The sequence below is a fragment of the Colletotrichum phormii genome (assembly GCF_030913505.1).
Source record: "Colletotrichum phormii strain CBS 102054 chromosome Unknown BDP81scaffold_49, whole genome shotgun sequence".
Classification (NCBI taxonomy): Eukaryota; Fungi; Ascomycota; class Sordariomycetes; order Glomerellales; family Glomerellaceae; genus Colletotrichum; species Colletotrichum phormii.
In genome coordinates this window covers 15,078-38,121 of record NW_026851491.1, presented here as the reverse complement: position 1 = coordinate 38,121, position 23,044 = coordinate 15,078, and the positions used below count along the sequence as shown (strand labels likewise).

At 49.4% G+C, this 23,044-nt stretch overlaps 5 protein-coding genes across 5 annotated transcripts; 2 read left to right on the top strand and 3 right to left on the bottom strand.

The window, feature by feature from the left end:
* Positions 1-5,375: 5,375 nt before the first annotated feature.
* BDP81DRAFT_466725 (uncharacterized protein) lies at positions 5,376-7,036 on the top strand (the record flags this gene model as incomplete). The annotated part of the gene is made up of 3 exons (XM_060594432.1): positions 5,376-5,665; positions 5,711-6,184; positions 6,235-7,036. The coding sequence occupies 3 exons, from the start codon at positions 5,376-5,378 to the stop codon at positions 7,034-7,036; spliced, it is 1,566 nt and encodes a 521-aa protein (XP_060437497.1).
* Positions 7,037-8,149: 1,113 nt separating this feature from the next.
* On the top strand, positions 8,150-9,418 carry BDP81DRAFT_336617 (uncharacterized protein; the record flags this gene model as incomplete). Its single annotated transcript, XM_060585931.1, has 1 exon — positions 8,150-9,418. The coding sequence occupies one exon, from the start codon at positions 8,150-8,152 to the stop codon at positions 9,416-9,418; it is 1,269 nt and encodes a 422-aa protein (XP_060437496.1).
* Positions 9,419-13,436: 4,018 nt separating this feature from the next.
* BDP81DRAFT_411982 (alcohol dehydrogenase GroES-like domain-containing protein) lies at positions 13,437-14,799 on the bottom strand. Its single transcript, XM_060589184.1, has 3 exons — positions 14,553-14,799; positions 14,352-14,496; positions 13,437-14,288 (listed from the first exon to the last, which is right to left on the bottom strand). Exons 1-3 carry the CDS (start codon positions 14,757-14,759, stop codon positions 13,558-13,560), a joined length of 1,083 nt encoding a protein of 360 aa, XP_060437495.1. The 5' UTR covers positions 14,760-14,799; the 3' UTR covers positions 13,437-13,557.
* Positions 14,800-15,952: 1,153 nt separating this feature from the next.
* BDP81DRAFT_401115 (uncharacterized protein) lies at positions 15,953-16,673 on the bottom strand (the record flags this gene model as incomplete). Its single annotated transcript, XM_060588779.1, has 3 exons — positions 15,953-16,105; positions 16,163-16,573; positions 16,626-16,673. The coding sequence occupies 3 exons, from the start codon at positions 16,671-16,673 to the stop codon at positions 15,953-15,955; spliced, it is 612 nt and encodes a 203-aa protein (XP_060437494.1).
* A 5,280-nt stretch (positions 16,674-21,953) lies between these two features.
* BDP81DRAFT_466722 (phytanoyl-CoA dioxygenase family protein) lies at positions 21,954-22,781 on the bottom strand (the record flags this gene model as incomplete). Its single annotated transcript, XM_060594431.1, has 2 exons — positions 21,954-22,351; positions 22,427-22,781. 2 exons carry the CDS (start codon positions 22,779-22,781, stop codon positions 21,954-21,956), a joined length of 753 nt encoding a protein of 250 aa, XP_060437493.1.
* Between the last annotated feature and the right edge of the window lie 263 nt (positions 22,782-23,044).

Sequence of the window (23,044 nt, the reverse complement as noted above, 5' to 3'; positions counted from 1 at the left end):
GCCCACTCTCCTATTTTCGTTGGTTCTCGTGCCTTTTTGCCCGTCATCAGGCAGAATGTGCAGCGAAGGCGTGAGCTTTTACTGCGACGGTCGTGTGTCTACCTGTTCGCCCCTCTCGAAGCCGGCCAGCGGCGCAAACCCCGTAGGTGCTTAACCTAATAGTCCTCAAGGCTGCGCCGTCGACCGGAGACGGGCCAGCCTCGACAGGATTGGAGCCGGTCAGGACCATGGCCGACCGAGGCACCTGGGGTTCGACACCCTCACGAGAGCGTAGCCATTGATTTTGGTCAAAGCTTGCATTTGACTGGTACGGCCATGTCCACGGAAGAGGGGGTGCAGCGTCACAATCTTTGCAGTCTGCACTTGTTGAGTCGATATTCCCAAGCCCGCCGGTGCGGTACCTGGATTGGAGATGAGGTTTTTTTCCCCTCGGTCTTGCGTCCCTTGCATTAGTCGTGCCCTGATGGAGGGTTGGATTGACAGTCCATTCGCCGATGCTGACTTGCCAAATGCAGAGGGGACGGAAGCGAGAGGGGAAGACACGGGTGGCCGGTGACGGGCATGACGGGTATCATCCGGTGCCTGGGCTCTCGCCTTAGGGCTCCGGTAGAAGCGCGCGTGGAAGCCTCACCTTACAGCGGTGCCGCCTGATTCTATCCTCGTCCGTACGGTTGCATCGAGGAAGCCAACCCCGTCGGCGACAGGAATAAGGATCCAACAGCCTCTTCGATGTGCCCACTTCACATGTGAACTGAAAAAAGTTGCACACATCCATGTCAGAGAACGATGCCGGCTGACCGGGTAAGGCACCGATGATTCTGCATTTCTGACGGGGGATTGTGGCCGAACAGGAGGCCGACGTGGAGGCTCGAGTGGGTTTACTTTGGCCTTTGAGTTGAGTCTACGTGGAAGACCGGTGCCCTTGGACCGGGCTGGACTCGGGCAAAAAGAAGAAGAAGAAATGGAAAAAAGGTACATTGATTCTGACAGTTGATCGTCGGCGGTTTGGAAAAATCTGCATGCGGCAAGACCTTTCTCGAAGTTCAAAGTCATCGGTCGGCGGCAAGCCACAGACCCATCGCAGTAGGCAAGCCACCAAGCCAAGTTCGGCACTCGAAACTCAACAGAAAAAAATTGAACAGAATTTTCATTCTACGGTCCCGACGGCAACCGAATTTGGATGATACAGTGGCGGTAGGTTACTTCTATGTTTGGGATCAAAGAGGGTAGTTGGTGAGGGGCGTGGCGCCTCTACCTGTAAGCCATCCGTTGGAGCGGCTTACGATTCCCTCGGAACCAGGTTATCGACACCTGGATAAAGTTGATGTCGCGTGCGGCCCCTCCTCTATTTGGTAATGATGATGGTTCATGGACCTACTAAGACTTCTCAACAGTTGACGCCGGCAGATACGAGTGTAGCAACGGCGAACAGTTCCACAAGGTGCACGATTTTGTTCGCTCAATGAGACGTCCTCTGCATCGAGAAGTGGCCGTCTTCGGGCGGTTCGGATCAAACAGGGTGTCTAGACATCAGGCAACGAAGTCTCCAGTCTTCCTACCGTAGAGCTCGGTGCGCTTCCAAGTGGTTTCGCCTTTCCTTTCTACAGGTCATCGTTATGGTGCGGCGTGTGGCAAAGGATGTGGTGTTCTTTCTGGAGGCCCTCGTCGCACAACGCCACGAGGCGTTGCGGGAGACATCGGCGCCAACAGTTGGTGTCACGATTGCGTGTGTGCACGGGCGAGTTTTCCCGAAGCGGAAACATGGCTGGATTTCGATGTGACTGCAAATAGCTGTCAAAATCTTTAGAGGAATATTCCTGCGACGACGACTCAAGATTCCAAGGGTCCTTGATATTGGGGGCGGCGGCGGTGCCTGGGAAACCCTTCATGGCGCCCTTCGAAGGCTGAATAGTCAATTGAGAGAGAAGTCACTTAGGAGAGGCACGGAAAGCCAGTTCCCGCTTGGGAAGCATGAAAAAGCCTTTCTCTCCTTTGCGTTTCTCTATTCAAAGTATGGCGCTGCAGCGTCAAAGTCAATCAATAATACGTTGCTCAATAGGGACAGCAAGCCCAAAATCCGACATTGAAGCCCGGACTGGCCAATAGAGAAGCAAAGCGACGGCAGTTTGCGCGCGAAGACGCGAATCGCCGAGTTTTGCGCGTTGGGCCTCTCTTCTTCGTTTGACTTACACCGAGGCGCTATGCAAAGCAAAGGATTCGATACTAATTCTGAACACCCGTCCGTACCTTACAGACCACCTACACCCTCGTGGCAGCTTGGACTGGCGCGAACGCTCACTCGGACAATTCTTTTTTCTCTAAATTCTTTCGGGACCGAGGAATGCTGCGGGTTGATGCAAAGGCTCGGCGCCACCAATGTCTGAGACCCGTGATCGCCCGTCAAACCAGCGATAAGCAGAAGGCCGCAGACTATTTTCTACCTTGCTACGTCTTACCTTGGAGATGATGTGCTTTTTTTTTTTTTGCTGCGAGACATTCGAAATCCCGGAATCGATCGATATTGATCTCGGGGTAAGGGGACGACGCACTGATGGGTATATCGAGCGATTAACTTAGGTTACGGAAACCTCGAGCTGGGTTCACATTTCGGTCCGGCCTAGGCAGATCGAGAAATCATCGACTGGTAAGGCTGGACGAGGTTTCTTTTGCAACTTTGATCTCAAGCCCAACCGGTGGAGGGAAGTCGTTGGCGATGACACCGATGCCTTCTCACTGGCACCTTCGAGATGCAGCGTCGTGACCGTTGACGGTAGTCCGCGGGCCCGGGAAAGGATTTGCCCAACGTCTTGTCAGGCGCAACGCAATGCACGGCTCTGCCGCTCAACAATTGTCGGGAATGAAGGTGATCCTTCGACGCGATGCCACAGCTGATGCTGCTGCTGCTGCTGCCGCCGCGGCCATCACATCACATCCCGTCACTCACCAGGTACCCTCGCTCCCCCATTGGACCACGTGTGGCCAGCAGCGATGCCACGTCCGGTTATACCTCGGATGCAGCATCGCAGACCAGGGTCCTCGTCCATTTTGGGTTCAGGTACGAGCAGGACCCTGCGACGTGCGGACTGAACTTTGCGCCCCCGTCGTGGTGAGAAGAGACGAAATAATCTTATGCTCTGCAGACTGCATCTGTTCGTTGGGGGACGTTCATCCCTCCTCCGTGGGGGACGGCCTATGGGGTGGAGGTGTGTCGTAGGTGTGGACGTTGGTGGTGTCGATGCGGGTGGGACGCGCTCGGTCAGTGTGGTTGGTGCCACGGTTCGCGGAGGTCGGATTCCGAGGAAGACGGGCTGGTTTCAGAACCGGGCAACTTTTGCGGTTTGCACTCAAGTGTCGAGAACTACAACCGCGACGCGGGCGACGCGTGTGGTGTGGTGAGGTGAGCTTACACACTATATTGTGTGTACTCGACTATTTTCATGGTTCTTTGGGTTGTCACTAACATTTTACACGAGAGTTTGCGACGGTCTAGCTTTTTCCCCCCTTTCACGCGACGACGCGTACGAAGTTCTGCCGAGGTGTGGTTGGCTACGGCGACTGCACTCGATGTGGGAGAACTTTCCTTGCGCGCGAATAATCAGGGGATGGATTGGGGCGATCGCCCGAGGCATACATCCAGACCGGTTGCTATTTGGTTCCTGGATGTCGAAGTATGTGTGGCGTCGCGTCATTCGCCCGGCCAACGGGAGGCAAACCGTGGGATGGGACGGGGCGCGCGCAATTGGTGACGAGATGTGATGGGTTGGTGTGCCCCGGGAAGAGCGGGAGGGCGAAGATGGCGGGCGTTTGATGGGGCATGCTTGACCTGACCGGTGAGTGATGGCGAGCCTGAAGGCGGGCTCTTTGTCTTTTGAGAGTGGCATTGACGTGATCATTGCTCTTGGGGATAATTATCCCGCGAAAGGGGAGATTTACTCCCGGGGGACGATGATGGAGCGATGCCAGATTCTGCAAGAGGCGCGACGGGGAGATAGGGTCGGTATGCCACGCTGCGACGGACGGCGGATGCGGATGCGGATGCGGATGTGGATGCGGGACGGACGGTAGACCCGCGGTGGTGGGTTTGCGCGGTCCATGTGGTTGCAGGAGGAAGCATTTGCGGTCCCGGCGGTGCGGGCGCGGGTTTGTTTGTGTTGTGCTGCGTCTATTCGTACAGTATGAATTATCCCCAAGGAAGAGGAGAGCCAAGAGGGTCTATGCTGGTTTGTTTGCTCAAGCGCAAGCGCGACATTGGAGGCGACATGTCGAACCGCGGCCATGCATGAAATGCTGCCAGACACTGGGGCAGTGGGCAGTAGGCACAAGCCTCGAGGCAGCACCACTGCACCAGAGAGAGAGAAGACAGCACGGAGGAAGAGTCTAGACCTGGCCGAGCGGCATGTCGTCTTCTTTTTTCGCTGGTGGACGTTTCGCTGGTGGACGTTTCGCTGGTGGACGTTTCGACTGCCCTGTCATTTGCCCTTTTTATCCCCGTTTGGTGCCTTGCCTTACCTTAGTTGGGCTGCAGGTTGAAAGGCTGATACGGGATTTCGCGGGTTGGAGAGGATCTATGCGCCCTGTCTGTCCTGTCTGAGCATGAGCGTGAGGCAGTATTTTACCCTTTGTTTGAGGGGTTTGGCAGGAGGTTTGGGGGGGAGAGATTCCGCGGATGCCGGGTCCGAAGGCCAGGACTTTAGCTGTGGCATCTTGGACGGTGAGGGATGCGTGGGGGTTTGGAGGTTCTTTGGGACCGAGGGGCCTTGCTCGGATGGGATGTGATGTAGGAGGCTTTTTTTCTTCGGACGTCCCCTTTACGTAGGACTTGTATGGCCCTTGTTCGGTATTGAGTTTGTTATGTAGCATGCGACGGGAGGGTAGCTTAGCAACTGACGGAGTTGCGAAGCGACTGAGGTGAATTAGAGACGAGCTTCTTGCGCGAGGGTGATGCCTGACAGGGTAAGGTAGGCTGCGTGGTGCGGCATTGGGGTTCGCGAGGCGGCTCGGTTCTCAGTAGATTTTTGATGGATTCGAGGGAGCTAGCTAGACCAGGTGATCAAGGCAAGGCAAGGTGAGGTGAGATGAAGGAAATAACTCGATTTTGATGGCTTTTTTGGATCGTAGGCAGCAGCGCGGAAAGCGGGGTCGTTTGGCCCCCCGCCAAGTATCCGTCTCGACCTCGTGAATCGCTTCACAGACAGTGATGAAAGTAGTACCTCGTTTAAAGTTTTCAAAGATTGAGGTTTCGTGTGTGAGTCATCCTGCGGCACAGCAAAGTCGTTGACGAGAAGGTCGACGACGAGGCCTATAAACCAACTCACCTCATCTCTCGACCGCATCACTGGAGTCGTCGAGTCGTGAACGCTACCACTTCACACAAAATGGCACCCCGAAAGCAACCCAAAACATGCCAACACACATCCATCATCGTCGACGCCTCAGAATACGGCCGCACAAGACCCGGATTCACCCGCGTACCCGTTAAGAAACGCATTGCGGCGACGACGCGGTCTGGGAGGGTTGTGCCGATTGCGGGTGCGGGTGCAGACGCCGGTGTCTCCAACTCCACCTCTTCCGGCCCCGAGTCCGGATCTGACGTCCCCGCACCCGATCCCTCCACTTTTCCCGGTCCGCTTGTTCTACCCGACGACGACCTCGCGCTGGAACCTCGGTACCCGCCGCAGAGTTTGAGGTCTTGGGCGACGGGGTAGTGGAGGAATCGGATTACGGAGGGGAGGAAGACGCTTTATATTGCTGATTTTCCGGCGGTGGAGGAGGGTACCGCCGCGATGGTGAGGGGGTGGGAGGTTCCTGAGCTGGAGGAGGCTGCAATGGATGGATTTGAAGGGGGGTTGAAGCAGCCGAGGGTTGAGGATGTTGTCTCGTATTTTGAGGCGTTTTATCATCCTCTTCAGGTGAAGGTTCTCCCCACGGCGTTCAGGTTTGTGAAGTGGGATGACGAGAGCAATCCCCCTCGCGGCAAGTCCAAGGAGAAACAAAAGAAGAAGCCATTCATGATCGGTCTCGCAACCGGATCTTCCGCCAACGCAACAGTCATCGGGATCCGATGCCGCCCCTCCCCAGACGGCCTCGCAAAATACCAACTCAACCTCAACGACCTCCTCGACGCGCTTTTAGGGGTTCTCCCGGGTGACGCGTATGCTGCGTGTATGCTCGTCGCGCAGGATCTGTATGAAGATGAAGATGAAGATTTCTGTTGTGGTAGAGCGTTTGGGGGAGTCGGATTTGTACTGTGAGTTCATTTCGGTATCGGCCTGCGATGGATGGGGTTATGGGGGTTGAGAGGGGGCATGGGTGGCCTGCGAGTCATTGTGGACGGTTTGTGAGGAAGGCGTGTGAGTGGTGGGTGGAGCAGGAGGAGATGGAGAGGGAGAAAGAGGAAGGTAAGGGTGGTGAGGGGATGGATGGGAAGGGGAAAGGACATGGAAGGTTGAAGAAAGGGAGAATGAAGGAGAAGGATGGTGGTGGTGAGGTTCTTGTTGATTTGAGGAAGGTGAAGGGGACGGCTATGGGCGCTGCAATTTCCGCGTCAAGAAATACCCTCGTATCACGGGAAGCATCACGGAATAAGAGGCAGGCGGAGGAGGACCTGTACGGCATGTGGTTTTCACGTGTTGCGAGGACAGCGGTTCATGAAGTGGGTCACTCTCTTGGGATGGATCACTGCGTGTACTACGCTTGCGTTATGCAAGGTACGGGAGGGTTAGGTGAGGATTCGAGACAGCCGCCGTACCTTTGTCCGGTTTGTGAGGCCAAGTTCGTATGGGGATTGGGGGAGATGGAGATTGTTGAGGGGGGAAGGGGAGGGAGGTGGATGGAGGGAAGGATGAGGGAAGTTGAGAAGGACAGGATGGAAGTTATGGGAGCTTTTTGTGAGAGCTGGAAAGGGGTTGGGATGTTTGCTGGGTTCGGGGGGTGGTTGGAGGCTAGGTTGAAGAAGGAGTTTGGAGGGGAGGAGGGCTCCAAGAGGGAGTTGAAGGAGGTACGGGAGGTTGACGTGATCGTGATCGATTCAGATTAAGGCGATGCGAGGAGGAACCTCGAGATTATCGGCCTCGTCAGTGCGGTAATAACCTTCATCGACTTTGCGGCTGAGAATGTTGTGGTGGCACGAGAAATCGGACGGACTGGTTCCGCGACGTTCAAAGACAATGCAGACCTAGAGCGTCGAGTCAAACGCGTCGAGGAACATGTCGCGGGTCTCAACACAAGAGGTGTAGGCGCTGCAAGGGATGCGCAGGAGACTCTACTGCTGGATCTTGTCGAGGAGTACAAAAGTCTCACAGTTCAGCTGATGACACTCCTGGCTGGGCTGAAGTCAACGAAGAAGCGACATATTCTATCTAAAATGGTCAAGGATTTCCGGAAGAAGGATGAAAAGGAAACACACCAGCAAGAGTTGGACGATTGCAGATCCAGGATCCATCTACAGCTCACTCAACTTACGAGGTAAGAACACTTGGGTTAAGCAACGAGGAGATAGCGCGCATGGCGGCTAACCTTTTCCCCATTCGTAGATCGGAGCTGAGTCGCCGTCTCAATGAGATCTCGGCCCAAGGACACATCAACGCAACTGAAATGCAACAATTGGGCGAGAATATCAAGAAACTGCAGTCCAACGTAGAGTTGTGGAAACACATTCCGGGTTTGGTGGAAAGTGCCCATGGCATCCTGTCCCGCTCGAATGAGGCTGTCGAAGGCACTGACTGCCCAGCGCCTAATTCTGGAGAAGCTTTACGTTGGCGACATGACGAGGAGGTTTGATGAGGTTGAACGCGCCCACGAAAAGACATTTTCCTGGCTTTTGGGCTCAGAGATACCGTCCACGACCACAAGCGAGTCTGGTTCAATCGATGGGTCCGTTTCTAGTCACAGGAATGAATCAGACCATGCGCCTCGAGGGGACTATGAGTCGCAGAACAACGATGGCTACGATGCAGAACAGCATCAGGTACCAGGTCCTGATGCAAGATCAGACGGTCTTTCCGATTCTGATTCTGATTCCGAACCACAAATATCCTTGAAGCGAACCACTACAGAGCTTCAGGCACAGCAAGGTCTCATAGACTGGCTGGCTCATGGTAGAGGCATCTTCCATGTCTCCGGCAAGCCTGGTGGTGGCAAATCAACGCTTATGAAGTACCTCTGCCAAAGCCCAGCGACAAAATCATATCTCAAAGACTGGGCTGGAGAAAAGACACTGATTTCGGCAAACTTCTTCTGGAAGCTTGGGTCCACAACTCAAAAGTCTTTAGACGGACTCCTTCGAGCGCTTTCATACTCTATCCTGGAGCAAGCCCCCGCCCTGCTCGAGACCGTATTCCCGAAGCAGTGGAGAAATGCTACGCAAGGAAGAGCGTTCAGGATTCATAGTTCTGATATTGAGTTGGCCTTTACTAGTCTCCTGCGACAAACATATTTATTTTCTTCGCACAAGGTTGCAATCTTTATCGACGGCCTGGACGAGTTTGACGGAGACCACGACAAGATGATAAAACTATTTCGCAGTTGGACTGAGATAGTCCCAGAAGATGTAAAGTTGTGCGTTTCAAGCCGAGAATGGGAAGTTTTCCGACAGAGGCTGATAAACTGCCCTGGAATCCGTCTCCGGGACATCACGAGCCGAGACACCGAAGCATACATCAACAGCGAATTATCCAACAATGAAGAATTCAGATCCTATTCTTCGAAAGAACCGCGAGTGGCCCGTCTCATCAACCAGATCAAGTTCAAAGCCGAAGGGGTGTTCCTTTGGGTAAAGATCACCTTGAGGGGTCTTAAATGGGGCCTTCTTTCTGGAGAACATCTAGGAGACCTTGAAGCAAGACTGAAAGCTTTGCCTGTGGGCCTTGAAGAACTCTTCAACTCAATTTTCCTCTCGATTAGAAGTGGAATCCACATCAATAAAATGGATAGAATGAGGGCCATGCGAATGATTTTACTTGCAACGAAGGGTCTCGGGATGCAAATATTACCTGCCCTCCCGCTCACAGAACTTTGGTTCCCAAACAGTTATGACAAAGACCCCAACTTTGTTACCAAGCTTCCGATAGCAGCCGGCGCCAGCGAGACTTGGATCTCTAGACAAGAGAGAACAAGACGGTCGGTATACCAATGCTGCATGGGACTTCTTGAGGTGAACGCTTCTAGACATGATGTCCGACCGCGATTGATGAGGGGTGTATGTTCACTAGACTATCTTTATGGGGTCAGAGAAATACTATCATCCAAAGAGAAAGAGTACAAGATAAGCGAGAATCTCGTCAACGAAATCGAGGGCAGCCGGCAGAATGGCACTGCACGAATCCACCGGGAACGGAATCATGAAATCATCGATGATGGGGACGATATATTCCTGCACAACCATGCGTGGTACCTCGACGAGAAGAGAATCAGTCATTGAATTCCGTGTGAGCGGGTGGTATTCACACATCGGTCCTTTGTTGAGTTTTTGTTGCAGCCACACATCAAAAATGACATTGACGCCGACGCTCAGTCCTTCGACGTGGCTGACTACCGCCTCCAGGCTTTCTTGGCATCTTTGAAACCATTCCATCCTTGCACTGGGTTCGTCAAGGAATACTGGAGTATTGCATTCAGCATTTTGTCAGGAGTTGCTTTCACTTTCGCGAGTTGGCTCAAGATCGGCTGCTGACTTTCTTTGAAGAACTGATCCGCACTCTGGAAGTTCAGATCCAGAATCCAAGTATCAGATCAAACACGAGAGTTGCACCATGGATAATATTCAATTTATCTGAGCTAGTTTACGCAACAGAGACTGATGGAAGCCTTGGTATTGGTGTTCACATCAATCTTGTTGCAAACTCCTGGCCGATCAGCTTGGATGGTGGGTTCTACCAATTAGGACGTCGAAGCAAACGGGAAACGTATTACAACGTGCTTCTCGACTTCTGCCTGGCCGATACATGTAGGACTTCTCAAATTAACCGCGCGAGTGGCTTATGATATAAGACGAGGCCTTGCGAATATATATCTGTTGGTTCACGGGGTCGTATACGACAAATAGTGGTAGCAATTATCACTCGTCTGTTGGTGATCCTATTGCTTGTTCTTGTCTTGTTGTTCTTCTATCTTACACTGTAGGCAGGAGTCGGTCGAAGTAGGTAGTGACGGCCTGGGTGGTTGCCCCACCTTTATCCGGCCGTGATGACTAAGCCAGTTGTCCCACTTCGCCCAGGGCAGGTGCCAGCCAGCCCATGGTACCTTCCCATTACTCCTTATCAGCCTTTGCTGTTCCAACAATATCCTTATGTTTTGAAGCAGGGGCCGATCCCAATGGAGCATCTTTACTCACAGATAATCCGTGGCCTAGTTTTACTTGCTGGCAAACATGGATAATTACATCGATCGTGTTCACGGAGCTTTACGACGGCATAAAGATATTTCTCCTTCACGGTGCGGACCCCAATATTTGGGTTCACTGCGACATGGAGAGTGAGTCAATCTCCCTTTGGTGGACCGGAGCGACTGAATGGTATGAAATTATTGCTCATCTTGATATTAACGGTGACTTGAGCGGAGTGTGGTCCAAAATTATTCAGTTACAACCCGGAAGCGGAAATGGAGATGCATATATGCTTCTAGGGGAATTCCTCCCGATCTGGTTTAAAGATGACGGCGCCGAGCTGTGGGAATTGGTTTTCAGGCATCAAGGACTGAACCCCATCTTGCGGCCACCTCTTTGTCCAAGACATTTCAAATGTATACTATGACATCTAAGTGGATTGAGTTTCATTATGAATTGTCAGTATTAACCCACGTCACTAGGGCGTTTTGTGATTCGAAGCAAACCTCAATGACAGCTTTCAAAATGATTTCGAGTTTGCAAAAGGAAGATAACCCGATGTGAGATTTCGGGGGTTCCCTTTTCGAGACAGCATGATACAGAAAGATCCTTGAAAATCTTCAACCGCCTTCTATAATCTAAAGCCGTAGAATTCATAACGCAAGACTGCCCGGGTTATCAAACCTAGCCGTCGTATTTATGTAGGTACTGTGCTCAGATGTATAAATTCATGGATAAAAAGTTGTGGAGTAATCAATGGCACAGGGAGAAGTTTATGACTTCGTAGACTGGTGTACCTTGATGTAAAGTAAACATCTGAGTCAAAGGTGTCGGATTGGAAGTCCAATTCGACCGCAGATAAGGGCAAGAGCATGGGCCACCTCGAGGTGGTACAATTAGACTGCGACTACCCAACCAACCTACGGTTGGAATCTCCCTTTTACACATTACGCAGAATCAATCAATACAGAGATATTGATACTTCGTCACCCCCAGGGCCCTACGGTTCGAACCAACTTCCCTGTGATAGGGATATTAATACTAATTAGTGGTTAAATTCCACTATCGTAGATCAGCAAGGCATCTCACAAAAGCAGAAGAGACGACCCTCTAATACCGAACGGGATAGAGGAATCGTGCTGCCTTGACCTCTCGAATCTCACGAGGGAAGGCGTCTATCACGTTAGTAACGCCTTCGACGGTCGACCGGCCGGACGGCTCGAGCGCCTGACGACCAGCGAAGGACCCTTTACTTATACCGACTTCTTCATGGCAAGACCGCAAATCTAAATCTATTGAGTATACAAACCGCGGCCGACCTGTACAATAAGTAAATCTATTTTCTACGGCCCGTAATTTACGCCTACGCGATAATATACCGATTAAATTTTCCGATACGTGAGGTACGAGCCCTTTAACCTAAGTATAAAAAGTGCACTACGCGACCGAGGAAGAAAGGAGACCCTTTAAGTAGATGTTACGACCTAACATGCATAACAAGGCCAAGGGGGCCCGCCCTGTAGGCCTGCGGCGGCTATCTACTAGATATATGCAGAGAACCTAGGAATGTGTTACGGCCAGCTAGTCGTAGGGGTAGTTTGCAGAAGTTGAGGCTGCGGAACTGGTAACAGTAATCGTAGTCGTGGAATAGTTTCAAGGAAACTATGTCTGTCAATCGTAAGGGTAGGTAAGGCTTCGGTGATCAATCGTAGTCTTGTCAAGGTAGTAGCTGAAAGCGGATGTTAATCCTGATACGAAGTTAATTGCTGAAGAGCTATGGAAAGTCTGTCCTAGAGTCCGGCTCGAGTCCATCCTATATACAAGTCCTGGTCCTGAACATATCCCTTGTCAATGATCAGTTCCTCTGATCGGGTGAGCGCTCATTGTTCGGCATGAGCGCTCATTACTTGGCATGAGCGCTCATGGCCCCACCATGGCCGCTCATGTCTTATCTTATCATCACGTGACTTGTACCATAGTTCTTCCGTTCCGTGAGAGGGTGCCTAGTGTCCCTTATCTCCTGCATATGTGGTGTATTATAACCGCCGCGAGCCTGCGGGGCAGGCCCTGTTCTTGGTCATGCATGTTGGGTTGTAACATCATTATCCTTAGTTATAGATGAAATAAAAAGAGCAGAAAGTGAAGCAATATATGTTGGAAAGGTAGATCTTTTACCTTATTATTTGCCTTATTATTTATATTACGTAGTTAAGCATATTATATATCATATTAATTTATAAGAGTTATAACTAGATTAATATAGATATTTATTACGTAAGCAAGATTGGTTATGTAAGCTTACGTGAGCGAAAGAAGGCACTGGAAGGTAATAGAATGCGCTGGAATTTACTTGAAAGGTATTACGTATTACGATTACGCATTCACTTACGTATAAGTTATGCTTATTAATTATGATATAATTAATAAGCAATGAAATATTCTAGTCGGAGGATCTTATGCCTATATAAGGGCATCTTTTTACCTACTTAGACCATTCGTTAAGCAAGCAACTTCTCATATAGTAATCTAATTATATAAGTTACTCTCTTTACATTTATCAACCTCTTTTATATACGCTTAACTACCCCTATATTTATATATTCTTGCTTCCATATGAATATTAACTATTTAATACTCTTGTATAAGAGTTTTATCACTTATCTCTCAAAGCTATTGTGCCAGAATATAATATAACAATATAGTATAACGAAATACAATCGCATATAAGTAAATGGGGGGGCGTAGGCGGGTTACTTACCTCTCTTAAGGAATATTGGGTTAGGTAGGAAAAAGAGAAAATTGATCGGCAGTGGAAATTAGTAAGGAGGTATAGACCCCGGTGGCCCTACTTCTACCGCCCAGTCAACTACCCTCACGTGATCTACGGCGCCTCCGGTCGCAAGTAATTGCTTGCCATATTATACGGGATTGGTAATCATATTCATTTATACATAGGGCACGTATGGGCACTTTAGCGTACTTAATTGTACGGCTACCGTAAGTCTACTGAGAAAAAGTGTTTTGGCGGAGTGCCTCTTGCAGTCTGCCGTACTATTCACTCAACAACACCTAATTTCCAGCAAGTGGGACTTTCGTCCAGCATTGCTCTGGCCAAGCAGATTGTCACTGCAAGCCAGTTCAACATCTGAAAAGGTCCTGATAAAGGGATTTGCTAATAAGGCAATGTCTACATACTCTATTTATACTTTCCTAACTCTACCTTACTTTAGAAAGACTCAAGCGGTACCAAACGCCTTCTGGTGGCCGACAAGGGTGAAGCGGTAATGGACTTTGTTCGCCTTCACTCTCTCAACAGCCTCCTTACATCCCGCTTCGGAAATATCGATCGTCTCAACCCAAGGTGCAATACCCTTCTCGGCCGCCAACTTCAGCAAAGCGTTCATCTCCTGGTTGTTGCCGATATGGCTACCAGACATCTTGGCAGAGTTGCTGGCGAACAGGCCTGCGGGGAACTGGGGCAGGGGCTTGTCTGGCAGGCCGACCATGTGGAAATGACCGCCGACCTTGAGAGTAGACAGGTAAGTTTGCAGATCAAACTCGTTGGTCATGTCCGAGCAGTTGAGCATGAAGTCGAACTTGAAGGCATAAGGCTTAGCCCAGTCCTTCTTGTTGGTGTCAATGACTTCCTTCGCACCGAGCTTTTTGCAGTCTTCGGCCTTGTCCGGCGAGTGAGTAACGGCGTAGACTTCCGCTCCGAGTGCCTTGGCCCACTGGAGACCAAGGTGGCCGAGGCCGCCGATGCCGACGATTGCGACGACTGACCCCGGGCCGACACCACCTCGAACCAAAGGTGAGTATGTGGTGAGACCAGCGCACATCAGCGGGCCGGCATTCTCCGATTTTATCGCATCGGGAATCTTGAAAGTAAAGTACTCGTGAGCGCGAATGTGACTGGCGAAGCCGCCATGTGCTTGGCTTCCATCCTCGTACTTGGCGTTGTATGTGTCTAGCCGACGATGTCAGTACCTTACTGTTCCGAATCTCTGATTAGGACAAGAGCAGAACTCACCAACCAGGTGAGGGCAGTAGTTCTCGTTCTGATTCTTGCACTGCTCGCACTTAAGGCATGCCCAGACCTGGGCACCCACACCAACTCTATCGCCCACCTTGATCTCCTTGACGTTCTTCCCCACAGCAACAGCCTTGCCAACAACCTTGATGGCCATCAACCTCATATTCCGAAACTAATATCCTGGGAAACAAGACATACCTCGTGGCCGACGCACAGGGGACCCTCGTACTCGCCCCAGCCGCCAGTGATAGTGTGGACGTCAGACCCGCAGACACCGCAGCATTCGATGTGCACATCAATGTCGTGATCTTCAAAGGGTTTCGGTGTGAGAGCTTGTTTTGTGAACTTGTTCCACGAGCTAGGCCCTGCGGTGCAGAAGCCGGTAAACTTCTCTGGATAACTCATTTTGATGGGTACTTTCGACTAATATGATATTATTTGTTGATTCTGACCTTTATTGCTTCGATCGAAAGCCAAAAAGTTACAATTGATCATTGCACTCTACTTGCTTATATAGGTACTCAAAAAGACAACTGATGACGCTCGAATTGCCTCAATCTTCCCCGCCTCAGAGCTCACAATGCTGCAGCCAACGTAGCCGAACCGCAGCTGGACCTCGGGCGCACAATTCCAATTGTTTAATTACCAGAGAGTATGCATAGATGAATGACGTCTATGAAGTTGCCGCTAAATTCTCGGTAGGCGCCGAAGTGATCGCACTAAGTCAGGAGATAAAGTCCCGGGTGTGACAACCGGTGGCGCTTCGCATGAGCTAAGGTGGCCTGGCTCCCCCCTTGGCTTCCTTGGGCGAATCGATTGGCGGATTAAGAGACATGCACTACATGCCAGAAGCCTCATGACGACAGTCTTTTTTCATCGACTCAGCCCGGAAGCTCAAAATCAGTGCTACAAGTCTTCATAGGCCTAGAACTTCAATGCTGCCGATCCAAGTTGAAATGCCGATTCAGGCGACGCCAACCGCATTGAGTCCAAGAGCCTCATTGGAGACAAACGGATGCTCCACTGGACTGGTGCGACGACACCGACATCTTGCCGAGAAAACCTTTCTGTTTAGAACTCGACTTGATCAAGTGCTGGTCTTCGCGGAGAAACTACCAGGATGTGGACGAAACTGGATAAGGTTTGAAGAGCGATGAAAATCTGCTCTTTGGGCAAGGGTCTATCTCAATATAGTCTGTATCAGGGCATAGTGTTGCCTTTATTCCCTAGAAGTACAGTCAGATACAAAACTGGTTTAAACTACCTAACGGACCGCAATCCAGAGGTTCTGGGCCGACGAGGCTGCTTTACAGTTTTTTACGTGGGAAGGTTGGACAATGATGACTTCTATAGAAGTGAATGGGCTCCCAGATCACAGTGCATTTACAAATTTACAAAGCTTCACCAAAAGGACGAAGGATATATGACTGAAACCAGGACCTCAGTCGCTGGGACCACGTTTCTAACTTGAGGGAGAAATGCTAACGGCTACCATGAACTTATAACGTTAAAGTCCCGCCAAATGCCGGGCCTTTTCCTTCCCCAACTGGATTGCCGAGCCTTGTATCGTCCTCGGAAGACGCCTTGGCTAATTTGAGTTAGCAGTTGGCGCGGCCAACAATGACACTCCAGTTATCCTTGTGCCACGTTTGACCGTCGATCCACTCGCCATTGGTCTGGCAGCCTTGAATGATGTGGTCGGCACCGTCAGCAATCAGACCGAAAGAGTCTAGATCGCGGGGGGTTTGTGCCTGTAGAAAATCAGACTCACAATAGCCTTGTGAAGACGGTATCTCTTGTGTACTTACATGATTACACCACCAGATTGCAGACTTCCAGCTGCAGCTGACACGAGCGCAAGTGTTAGGTCCAGGAGGGTGATGGGGCTTTCCCTTGACGCCTCTGAGGTACTTGGCACCCTTGACGATGATCCTCTGATCAGCCATAGCCTTAGTGACGTTGCACGCGAAAGCGGCGCCGTCAAAGTCGTTGCGCTTATGAACGGCGGGTGAAGGGAGCTCAATGTCGAGGCCAAAGTCTTGCGCATAATTGGGGTTGATGGCCTGGAGCTCTGAGAGAACCTGCTCGACCGTTCCGGCAAGAATCAACTTCTCGCCTCCAGGGGCGGCCTGAACCTCCCACTGCGGGATGATGATATCGAAGCCATCGATAGGGGCCTGAAGCTCCAAGACCTCGTTATGACTGGGGAAAGCAGAATCCTGGTTCAAGTCAGTACACGAAGCTTTGGAACGGAGGAAGGGGATATCATACGCTGACTGCGAACAGGGCAGTGTGTGCGAGAATGTTGCTGAAGTGCATCTTGGAGAGTGTGTCGGCTGGTGATGAATGAAGGTGGTCGTGCGGTTTTGCTGTAGTCTCAGAATTGCCTTGCTGGGTGTGGTTGAGGTAGAATGTGTTGCATCTAGACGAACGAGAATGAAGTCGGCGGTTCCTTCCTTTTATAGAAATTCCAGTCTTCAAGAATTTTTGAGTGAATGTACATTTGAGGGTGGGCACGAGAGATTCAATGAGAGATCTATACCAGATGACATATACGTAAGTAACTATTATGTTCCTATCACCAACGCTAAGGCAAGATAGTATCAAACATATTCCATTCGTGCTTGTGTAGCCCCCAAAGCCACAGATCTTGTGGCACCCCAGTTGCTCCAATTTTCAAACATGGCGCATTGCCAGGGAGACGAATGTTGACGACTGTGGTTTGTCCAATAATGGACTTTTAAGGGAAGTACAATGCGTAACAGACATAGCGAAGTGCGGTTTGTGAAGTGACAGCCAAGCAGCTGGCTGTTTAGGGATAATACTAGATAATACACGCATCAAAAAGCAGAAGGCCGGAGTGGCACCTGCTTTCAGGTAATGAATTTGGGTTGAAGATTATATCAATGCTCTTGATCACTTCTACACATGAACTTAAGCAGCTTCAATCTTCCTCCTTAGATTAGACGGACCTGGCTCCGCGGGGATTTCCAGGCCTTGTCCATCAAACCTACATCCGAAGAGGTATCTACATCAGCCACATTGACTACTAGAGCACCAACACGAGTCGCTGTGGTACTGCCTTGCCATTCGATTACAAGCATGAACATCTCGTGGGCAACGTGTCTTTCCGACTCATAGATTCCGAGCACGAGGCACCCCCACTGTCTCGTCCTGAGACGCTGGAGAAGTACAGATGGGCTCGTTGTAGGTGTCCTTCGGTCCGTCATCAGAAGCCGATGGCCATTAACAGTGAGTGTGGCCCATTCTGACGAGTCACTGTCGTTCGGATTGCCGCAAAAGAGAGAGGCCGGCACCAAGGAAGCCTCTAAATGAATCGCTACAGCTGAGCGAGAGTCTGGGCAAGGTTCCATGTTCTCATTCAGTTGTAAGTATTTGCAAGCCGCTGAGAGCGTGCCGTTTTCTGACTCGAATTAAAGTCCACACATGAATGAAATTAAGTTCTTTGAAGAGCCGAGGAAGGGATGACATATCCAACGAACTGCGCCAGCCCAGGTCCATGAAGGGAAGGACTCCCTCCTCCTGGGGTTGACATTGCTTCTGTGGCACCAAGATAGTGCAGCTAGGAAATATGGCTCGATGAGCTCCCTGTTCTTCCTCAACGGAGTATAAGGTAGCCTGACAAGGTTGAGAGTCGGTGGAGTTCTTTTAGTGTCGTGATGGCTTCAACCATCTGTGGCCTCACTGCCCGTCACGTGACCTCGGTTACATAATCACCGAGGCCTATCCCATGGAGTGCGGATGGACAGCACTTTCGCCGCCTGTAACATAGTTTAGATTAGCATAGACCATGTCGGCATAGCGCCCGGCACGTCCTTTTGTTACCAGACGTTAAATACATCATCATCATCATCAACGACAGCACTTTCGCCAAGATCACGAAATACCCACTATTACCCCGCATTTAAAGGGGTACTTGACGATACGTCACTCGTCCCTATGCTCTTTTACTTATTATCATCACTATTATTACCTAAGGGAATCTTGTCCTTTAGTCTCTTTCTTAGTAACTAGAATCTTATTTATCCTCTCATCCTTCCGGTAGATATTAAAAGCTCTAACCTATTAATTTCATAAGGTATAAAAGAGACGTATAGAGGCGAAGAGATTATTAAGAAATACGTGGTAGGTTGTAGCTGGAAGTAGTGAGATAAGCGTAGTTATTACTTGCTGCGTTGGTGTTAACAGAGCCAGCTTTCCAGCAGCTGGCCTAGCTGGCCGGGCCTGGGGGACTAATGCGTATAGGCCCTTTCTATATACGTACCATAGCTACCGTATATAGTAGCTAGACTGGGCAAGGATCTAGATCTTATAGCTAGTTAAGATAGGTTTTGTTAGAATCGTTATCGTCTTAAGAGATCGACCTATAAATCGGACTATAGCCTCGTTAACTATAAGGTCTGAACTAAGTATATAAAGGGAATCCCCAGTCTTACGGTACTATATTCGTCCACTAGGCCTACTGCTCTACGAGGCTCTACGGAACGTATTAGAGGAATAGTTTAAGCGGGCTTGCCGGTAGCCCCCGTATCTCTTAGGCCCGGGCCGGTACGTTAAAGGGCCGGAAGGGGCCCGGAGGACTATGCTAAGTAGCCGGAGGTTCGTGGGGCCGGACTATAGCTACGTTATAGCGCTCGGGCGTATAATCTATATTATAGGTAGTAATAAGGTCTTCTAGGTGGACCTTAACTACTATATAGCTGCGTATAGAAGTAATAGAAGTATTAGATATAATAGAGGTATTAGAAACACTAGAAGACATCATAGCATTAATTAAAATGGTAAAAATATACTATATCCCTATTTTAAATAAAAAAGTAAGCTGCTAGCCCGCCTAGCCCTGCTCTACCTAGCTAACTAAGAAATAGGTTAACTAATTCACCTAGAAGGATAACACTCTCGTACTCTTCCTTTTAAATATCTTCTAGAATAGCTAAAAAGTTATTCGTAACCGCCGCCGCCCAGCTAGGGATACCCCTATTAAGAAGGCTGCCCGGCAAGTCTTTAGCCTAGACGTCCGTAAGGACCTTCCAGTTCTTAAGGTAATCAATAAGTTAAGTATAATTATAAGATAAATAGGGTTAATATAAGACTAAGAATATTTACTAAAATTCTAAAACTTATACTTAATTAGTACCTTAAAACTAATACTCTGTCACGGTAGCAGGCAGGTTGTTTGGCAGGTGGATGCTGGGCAGGCGGATCAGACAATCTATTGCTACGGGCAGGCTCTATCCTAAGCAGGTACAGGCTCTGTTGACAAGACGTAGCTCAAGGAGCTACGTTTCTGGACATGCGCGACAGAATACAGGATGCAGAGTTTTATCCAGCCTCAGGCTTACGTAACCCGGCCACCGGGTTACTCAACACCAACCTCAAGGTTGGGGTCTAGGACAGCGGGTCTGTGACATACTCTATAATATAAGAAATAAATATTAATAGCTCAATGAATATAAGGGCTATATATGTTTAATAAATATATCTAGACTCATTGATTTTCCACGATTTTAATGATATATTTATAAATATAGGTACTATAGGAGTTATGTGTTTAAGAAGTTACATGGTAATAAGAGGCTCAATTGAAGTACGTATCTCCTGAGATACAACGCTTTGTACGCACGTACAGCCCGTACGTAAATACGCTTTACATATACATATTAAAGCGCCGACAGGCACATATGCCCGTATAAACTTAATAATAAATGCTCGGACTTAAGCATCACATGTGATTACATGTGATTACATTTGATATTTATATATTATATACAGACTATACTTTCCCGCTAGTTATATCATAGAATAATTATCAATACAATTGATTCTCTGATTAACCCAACTTGTACCTCAACTTATTTATCTTTTTCCTATTTGCCTACTTCTAACCTCTTAGTATAAGTAACCAAATGAGGTCCTATTATTAATATAACCACTCTATTCGTCAAGGGGGCTAGTAGTTAATTGTTACGAGCAAGTCAAGGCAACCAACTGTGGCATAAAGCAAAAGCTTCAATAATGATGACTCCGCATCATTTTCCCTTGTTCTGCATTATATAGCTACGCCATGACAGGACCAACTGTTTAGGCCGTAAGATTATGTTACGCCCGCCGCAACTTGTCACTGTGGGCGCGTAGCTATATAATGCAGAACAAGGGAAAATGATGCGGAGTCATCATTGTCAAAGCTTTTGCTTTGTGCCACAGTTGGTTGCCTTGTCCAGCTCGTAACACATTAATTACCTAGAATTTCTTACTAGAAGTAATAGTTATAAATAGCTTCCTACTATAGCTCTAGGGCAGCCCTAGGTAGCAGAAGGTAGAATCCCATTATTAATAACGACGATTACTGACACAGTCTCCCTGACAGAGCCGTCTCTGACAGAGGGGGTAAGACTGTGGCCTGTCTGTGTAGGTACGGGCAAGAGAGTGCGAAATGAGCAAAGCGATAGAAGCACGCGCAGAAGAGCAAGCGAAAGAGCAAAGCGAAAGAGCAAGTGAACGTCAATGGTAGGTCATGGGTGATGTGTGTCTTCAAGGTTGACCCCCTTATGTGGAGGGTCACGGTCAGACCGTCTTAAGTACAGAGGCCACGCTTATCACGTGACCGTAGCACCAAGTGTGCTGATAGGAAATGTCACAATTACTAGCAGCCTAGCTTATTCAATAGTTTAGACCATTAGCAGGCGGGCAAAGACTATTACGGCCTAGACAGGCTATAAATAAATAAAAATACCTCTATTTTATAAGAACAGCATAGGAAGGAATTAAGAAAGGTATCTTTACCTTATATCTATTATAATAATAAGAAGGCTTTAAAGAGATATTTAGGAATGCCATCGCTCGGCAACGACGGCAGACAACTCGAAAGGGCTACTTAGATTATAATATACCGTTATATATCAGCAAAGATTGCTAGTACCTCTAGCACACCCAAAATTTATAGGAAATAGAGGTACTGCAGCCCTATTAGTTAACTTAATAGATTTGCAAGCCCTTATTGGCTCTGCCCCACCCTTGGCGAAAGTGCTGTCCATCCGCACTCCATGGGATACTCGCTCGCATCACCTATTTCAGAGCGAGCCTCGTACCTATTCTCTACTTTCAATGGATAACCGTTCTCTATCACACATCTCGATGCCCACATTGTGACCACATGACAGATGCGACGTTGGCGTTGAAAACTCCATGTCGACTGTCATTGTTGAAGGTGGCAAGTTGATGCTGCCCAAGTTGGATTCAGTGGAGGAAATGTGAGTGAGGGGTCGGCCAGGATCGAACCAATCAAACATGGTAGGTGTGACCAAGGCAGCCTTGACAGCGCTGCCGGCGTTTGCTGCATTATCAAATGATTCTTCGAGGCAGCGACATATCTCTGTTCCCTATATAATCTTTCACACATATTTCGTCTTCGCTAGACGTTGTTTGACTTTCTGATGTTTAGCCAGAAGATGCATGTGCAGCTTTGCCTAGCAACCCTCTGCCGTGTGAAATGTTGTCTAGGCGAAGATTGGTTGGAATAGATGCCACCACCAACATTATAACCATTTCATAGAGGCAACTTCGCTAGAACTTTTAGGTCTAACCAGCTACAACTGCCTCGCCAGCCTTCTTCTTGTCATCAGGGTACTGCACCGCCATATATCTCAGATCGCCCGTCATGCCAATGTTTCCAACGGGATTGAGGCCCAGCCACTCCCTCAGCTCCTCGCTGCAGGTGTCCTGGACTTCCTTGGGGAACTTGGCAGTCCAGTTGACCTGTTGGCGCATAAATGGGGCAGTGTAATAGCCAAACAGAAGTGCGCGGTCTTGATCTTTGGTGATGTTACTGCCAGAGGTGTGCCACACTCGACCGTCCATGACAATGATGTCGCCAGCTTTGCCTTCAAAGGGAACCAGCATCTCTGGCGCGTTTTCGGGAACCTCTTTGCGATACACCCACTTATTCGACCCAGGGATGTACTGCGTTGCACCGTTCTCTTTGTTGACATCCGTCAGACACCATATGACGTTGAGCGCCCAGACGTTCTGTCACAGATCGGGAAAGACGATACTCTGATCCGAATGCAGAGCCATACTCTGCGATCCAGGCCGGGCAATATTCGCCGTGAAGTTGCTGATAAGAAAATTCTCGCCCAGCACCGCTTTGACCATGGAGATGGCAGTCGACTGCGAGATGAGCTCCCGAAAGATCTTGTCCAGCTCTAGCAAGTAGAATACGCGTACGTTGCTGGGGTTGGGGTCCAGAAACGACAGGTATGTGTCCTCGCCTCGAGCTTCAGCCGCTGCCTTTGCCTTCCATAGCCGGTTAAGTACGCCGGTAGCCTCTTCTGCTGTGAGAACCGACGGAAAACGAACCCATCCATGTTCCCTGAGGTGGTTTTTGGCTTCTTCAAGGTCGAAGACCATCTTAATAGAAGGTGGTACGAAGCGTAATTCCGTCTACGGTGGGGCTGTGCTGCCTAAAGAGATATTTCCAAGAGACCGAGACTAAGAATCTCGCAATCTCTTAAAACTAGAATGATTGGTAAGTGTGCAGTGGGAAAGATGTATCGGGTGAGCTTGGGACTTTTCAGCACTTAAAAAAAAAGACGGCAATAGATCCATAGAGCCAAAGGCCACGGGGACTAACTCAACACACATTACCGGATCTCGTTCCTAGCTAGATGCAG